The 6761-nt window shown below is 22.1% G+C and overlaps 1 protein-coding gene across 1 annotated transcript; it reads left to right on the top strand.

Moving 5' to 3' along the window:
- The first annotated feature begins 892 nt into the window (after positions 1-892).
- Positions 893-6406, top strand: LOC127289738 (translocation protein SEC62). Its single transcript, XM_051317853.1, has 5 exons — positions 893-1041; positions 3326-3832; positions 5196-5543; positions 5666-5769; positions 5841-6406. Exons 1-5 carry the CDS (start codon positions 1006-1008, stop codon positions 6004-6006), a joined length of 1161 nt encoding a protein of 386 aa, XP_051173810.1. The 5' UTR covers positions 893-1005; the 3' UTR covers positions 6007-6406.
- Positions 6407-6761: the final 355 nt, after the last annotated feature.

Below are 6761 nucleotides of genomic sequence, written 5' to 3' on the forward strand. Positions count from 1 at the left end.
ATTATTATAGAAATTTCACGACTTTTTCAAAATGTCGTCAAACCGGAAGGAGAGCATTATTATTAAAATAAATTTTAGATAAATTTATTGGTTATAGGAATTATTATTGTTAAAATATTAAATTTTTGGGTTATGTTATAAATTTATAAATCTTTATACTTTATATATTAGAGATAATCACTCAATGCCTTAATTTTTTATTTTGCTTCACCATAATTATTGGTTTTTTGCTTTTTTTAATTATTATTCATCATTAATATAAAACAACCTTTTTGTAACGGTCCGTTACATTTTCTTACATCTTCTTCCGTCTGCATCTGAAACAAAAAAAATGAAACAATTATTATTATTATTAAAATAATAAATTTTAGATTATGTTATTATCAATTTTAGGTTAATTTATTAGTTATGAATGGGGATTATTATTATTATTAAAATATTAAATATTTGGTTATTTTATTTTATTACTTTAAACTTTATATATCAAAGGTAACCATTCAATTCCTTAATTTTCTATTTTTTTCACCATAATTATTGGTTTTTTGTTTTTTATATTTATTATTCATCATTAATATAAAACAATCTTTTTGTAACGGCCCGTTACTTTTTTTGACATCCTATTCCATGTGCATCTGTAACAAAAAAAAGGAACAATTTTTATTATTAAAATAATAAATTTTAGGTTATAATTTATTGGTTGTGGATGGAAATTATTATTATTATTATTATTATTTAAATAATAAATGCATCGCTCGCCAAAAACCAAAAAGGTATGTAAGCACCTTAAATATGAAATTGTCCTCCAACAAGCAGCCATATTGGATTCCCTCCCCAAACACCTAATTTTCTAGCAGACAACAATTTTGCAACTTTCATTTCCAACCCTGAACTACACAGTTATTTTCTAATCCACCTAACGGAACATTGAGCAACTAGTACATAAATTTTCTCATGTTGGAAATAAAACTGAAAATCGCATGCGTGAAGTTCAGTTAAATTTACAACATGGTGGAACGTAGGAAAAACAGAAAACGTAAAGACGTGAGTATTAATAACGACATATGGAATTAAAAAAATACATTGAAATTTTTTAATAATCATCCGAATTATAAATGAATTAATAATTTTTTTCATTTAAATTTTATTTTTTTATAATTTTCTACAATTGTCGTTTTAAGTTTTATGATTATAAAAAAAAGACTGTTGTCATTCTCGAACTAAAGGAGAAAAATTGACAGATCTCTTTCTCTCTCTCTCTCTCTCTACTCTCATTCTAGTTTTGGGAATTTTTATGATGACGTAGACAAAAAATTGATTCTTAATAGATTTTTTTTTCTATTCTTAATCGAAACAATATTTGGAAGTATATTAATAAAAAAAAATTTATCGTTTAATGTCATTCTCGTTACGTAGTAATTTTTATTTTCTTTACTTTTTTTTCTCCCCGTAACATAAAGAGAGATAGCAAATAGTAAAAAAAAAAAAAAAAAAAAAAGAAAACACCTGTTCCTGTTTATTTTCCACGTTTATAATATGTAATTAAAAAAAAATTATTATTTAATTGTTGGAAATTTTTGTAAAATTAAAAAATTTAATTTAAGAATCAAAAATTAATTTTGCGATATATATATTTTTTTTTTAAATAAATGTTATTGATGAGTATAATAGAAAAACGGTTTTTTTTTAAATGTTAGTCACATTTGTTTTGAAGATTTAATTGCAAAGAGCAAATTTTTTTATTTGTTATTTTTTTTTATTGCGGAAAAACGTGACAAACATCAAGGTTGAACTAATAATTTTTTTTCGATCGTAAATTTTACTTATTGTAATGGAACATATTGTATTTTTTTTCTGTTTCTAATTTATTAATTATTCATTTATTGATTTGATTATTTTTTAATGCTGATTTTATTAATAATTTTTGTGTATTTTTATTTGCCAATAATTATCAAATTAATGAAATGTAATTTTTTTTTTTCAAATAAAATTTTAATTTTTTTAAAAAAAAATTTATAGAAAAATTATTAATTTTAATTAAAATTTATATAAAAATTATTTATTTTAATTAAAATTTATAGAAAAATTATTAATTTTAATTAAAATTTATAGAAAAATTATTAATTTTAATTAAAATAAAAATGTTTAAAGAAAATTTTAAATATATTTTTTCTTTAAATAAATAAATTTTAAATTTTCTATAAATTAAAATTTCTATATTTAAAATTTTCCAATAATAATAAAAATAAAAATTTTTTAATAATTTTTAAAATTAATTGAAAAAAATTTGTTTGTAGGTAAATAAAATTGAAAATTTTAATAATAAAATGTTTTAAAAAATTATTAATTTTAATTAAAATAAAATTTTTCAAATAAATTTAAAATTTACTTTTAAATAAATTTTCTATTTTATTTAAAATTAATGTTTTTTTTTTCTTAATTTTATATAAAAAATTTTCAATTTTTAATTGCAATAAATTTTTTAAAAGTATTTTTGAAAATTATATTCAAAAAATTTTTATTTTTATAATTATTGAAAATTTGAAATATAGAAATTTTAATTATAGAAATTTAAAAATTTATTTATTTATTTCTATAAAAAAAATATTTTGAAATTTTATTACAAAATTTTAAAATAAAAATGTTTGAATGTAAATTTTAAAATTAATTAAAAATTTTTTAAAAATTTTATTTACAAAATTTACAATTAAAAAAATATTTCTATTTTAATTAAAATTGAAAATTTTGTAAATAAAATTTTTAAAAATTTATTAATTTTAATTGAAATTAAAAAAAAATTTAATTAATTTTAAAATTTACAATCAAACATTTTTATTTTAATTAAAATTAATGAATTTTTTAAAAATTTTATTACTAAAATTTTAATTAAAATAAAAATGTTTAAATAAAATTTAAAATGTTTTTTTTTTATAAAAATAAGTAAATAAATTTTAAATTTTCTATAAATTAAAATTTCTGTATTTAAAATTTTCCAATAATAATAAAAATTAAAATTTTTTAATAATTTTTAAAATTAATTGAAAAACATTTGTTTGTAGGTAATTAAAATTGAAAATTTTAATAATAAAATGTTTTAAAAAATTATTAATTTTGATTGAAATTATAAAAAAAATTTTTAAATTTATTCAAACTTTTTTTATTTTAATTAAAATTGATGAATTTTTTAAAAATTTTATTATTAAAATTTTTAATTCAAGTAATAATAATAATAATAATAATAATAATAATAATAATTTTAAATAAATTTAAAAAAAACAAATATTTAAATCCAACAAGTGTTAATATAACGGTAACTGTTTCCCCACAGGATGGAAGTAATCCAGAGTCAACGGTACCGGAAAAAGCATCTAAAGAAGAATACGCAGTGGCAAAATGGATACGCAACAATGTACCATCGAAAAAAACAAAATTTGATCGCAATCATATTGTTGAATATTTCACTGGTGCACGCGCTGTTGATGCATTACTTGACAATTCACCATGGAGTAAAACATTATTTGAAAATCGTCAACAAGTCGTTGATTTTCTTGATTTAATGTTAAGACACAAATTTTTTCATCGTGCGAAAAAAGTCATTATCACCGAGGATGAACTTTGTAAAATTCGTGGTATTAAAAAAAAATCAAAAGAAACAAAAGATGATAAAAAATCATTAGATAAAGAAAAGGAGAAGGAAAAAGAAAAGGAAAAAGATAAGGAAAAGGAGAAAGATAAGGAAAAAGATTTGGAAAAAGAAAAGACTAAAGATGATAAAGATGAAAAGGAGACAAAGGACATTGAAGAAAAACCCGAGGAGAAAAAAAAGAAACCGAAGGTATATATTTTTATAAAATATAATATTCCTTCGGTAAAAAAAAAAAATGTGGTTTTCGAAATTTTTTGGGGTAAAAAAAATAAAGGGTACAGGTGGTTAAGTATGCAAAAGTAAAAAAAAAAAAACCTCTTTGATATTTGGTTCATATTCGTCAAATACTGAATTTTAGGGCCCATTTTCATCGTGTGGATAAATTTTTAATGTTCCGATAGGTTAAAGGCAGTTTAATTCTGCGTCTGCGCAGAATGTTCGTTTCTGCGTAGACGCAGAATAACTGCCTTTAACTTCTCGGAAGATTAAAAATTTATCCACACGATGAAGAAAGGTGTTAATTAACTAAAACTGGTTTTAATAGACGAATAATTGCACTGGGTTACAAAAAAAATGGTCATGTTGTGTTTAATGAATATTTGGGTGTCAATGAACAAAAAAATACAAAAACAAATTTTTTAATTTGTTCAGTTTCCTAAAAAATGGGGGGTTCAAAAAATGGCCTTTTTGACACTTTTTGAAGTACTGTAAAAACGTGAGGGCATAGAAAGCTTTAATAGATCTCAAAAGAAAGCTTAAACCTTCAACTTTATGACCCAAAACTGAAATTTCTTATTTAACGCATAACTCCTAATGTATCATTCAAAACTATTAACTTAGAAAAGTTTTTTGAAATGCTGATTACAAATTTGAGGTTAGATTTTAAAAATTCAATGTGGCGGACGAATTTTCAAATTCTTTCTTTACAGTTTGACGCCATTTTGAAAATGCCAAAACGCCATATACAAAATAATTTTATTAATTCGTGGCATAAACTAATAAGATTATTATAGAAATTTCACGACTTTTCAAAATGTCGTCAAACCGGAAGGAGAGCATTATTATTAAAATAAATTTTAGGTAAATTTATTGGTTATAGGAATTATTATTGTTAAAATATTAAATTTTTGGGTTATGTTATAAATTTATAAATCTTTATACTTTATATATTAGAGATAATCACTTAATGCCTTCATTTTTTATTTTGCTTCACCATAATTATTGGTTTTTTGCTTTTTTTTAATTATTATTCATCATTAATATAAAACAAACTTTTTGTAACGGTCCGTTACATTTTCTTACATCTTCTTCCGTCTGCATCTGAAACAAAAAAAAATGAAACAATTATTACCTATTATTAAAATAATAAATTTTAGATTATGTTATTATCAATTTTAGGTTAATTTATTGGTTATGAATAGGGATTATTATTATTATTATTATTATTATTATTGTTAAAATATCAGCAATCGAAAAAACTTTTCTATGGTATAATTAATACCATTCAATTTACAGTGTTGCTGTAAATTTTCGTATTTTTTTTTTTTTTAAGGTTCGTCTTGAAATGCACATGAATCAATATTTTGCTGATTGTTGCGATGCCTATGTTTGGATTTATGAACCAATACCAGTTTATTATTGGTTCTTTGGTACACTTTTGGTACTTGGTGCAATAGGGGTTTGTCTATTTCCATTGTGGCCACTAACAGTGCGTCATGGAGTATGGTATTTAAGTATAGCGGCAGCTGGATTTTTGGTATTTATTTTGGCGCTAATGGTATTACGTATAATGGTCTTTTGTCTTCTTTGGCTACTCACATTTGGCAGGCATCATCTTTGGCTATTGCCAAATCTCGTTGAGGACGTTGGCTTCTTTGCCTCGTTCTGGCCTCTCTATCAGGTAAAATTTAGTTGAAAAATAAAAATTGTCAAATTCAATTTTAATCGTAGCTTAAATCTGTTTTTTTTTTGAATCTGTACTGATTTTTTTTAAATTATCAAAATTTTTGTAAAATTTTTCAGTATGAATACTGTGGTCCATCGAATGCTGATAAAAAATCGTATAAAAAGAAAAAAAAGAAGAAAGACAAGGATTCTGATAGTGAGGATACTCCTTTAATGCAAGCGTAAGTTTCTTTTTACTAAATTATTTTCATTTAAAAAAAAATGCAAAATTAATTTTCCCTACTACTTACAGAGAGGAAAAATCGGAATCATCGGATTCAGCAAAAGAAGTGGAATTAATGCAACAAGAGTCAAATGAAAGCACTCAAGGAATTGAAACAATAGTAAGCCAAGAGGGTAGTGAAGAAGGTTCCGAAAGTGATAAATCCAATTCAGGCGGAGATTTTGTAATGCTTTGAGATTAGTGCCTAATTGACAGAGAAAAAAAAAAAAATTTTTTTTCTTTTTTTTTTAAATAAATTAGTTATTTATCTCTCTTTTAATGCCCAAATGCCAATAACGCCAACAAGTCCAAGAAACAAATTATGAACGCATAAAATATATTTTTTATCAAGTCGTAAATTTTCTTTTTTTATCAATTTTTTTTGAGATCTTGTTGCAAAAAAAGGGAAAAGAGGAAAGTGGAGAAAAAAAAAAAATACAAAAGTCTGTGACAGTAGAAAAAAAAATTTCGAAAGTACGATGTGTACAATTTAGTGAAAAAAAAACTCATATCTACGGCCGTCGTGTTAAGAATCGCGACAAATCTATTTTTCCGTCCCCACACATCTCCTCCTTTCCTGGAAAAAACTATTTTTCTGACAAATAAAATTTTTTTTTTATTTATTTTAAAGACAAAAATATATATTTAATTTAAAAAATCGTTATTGCATTAATTTAATTTTTTATGACGGTTTTTATCCATGTTTTCCGATGAAGAAATATATATTAAAAAAAAAAAAAATATTTAAATTCCATATTTATAGTCTTCTTTGGAGAATCATTGGACAACGACGGCCACAGATTTTTACTACATGTTTTTTTTTTTTTTTTTATATAGTACAATATAGTTTTGATTATTTATATTTTTACTGCGAGAATTATGAAAAAGAGACAATTATGTTATTTGCAAAAATTGTCAAAAATAAAAAAAAAATAAAAAATTTGCAAAAAA

Source organism: Leptopilina boulardi, unplaced genomic scaffold (genome assembly GCF_019393585.1).
Source record: "Leptopilina boulardi isolate dan_hultmark-lab unplaced genomic scaffold, ZJU_Lbou_2.1 LbouV2_5, whole genome shotgun sequence".
Lineage (NCBI taxonomy): Eukaryota > Metazoa > Arthropoda > Insecta > Hymenoptera > Figitidae > Leptopilina > Leptopilina boulardi.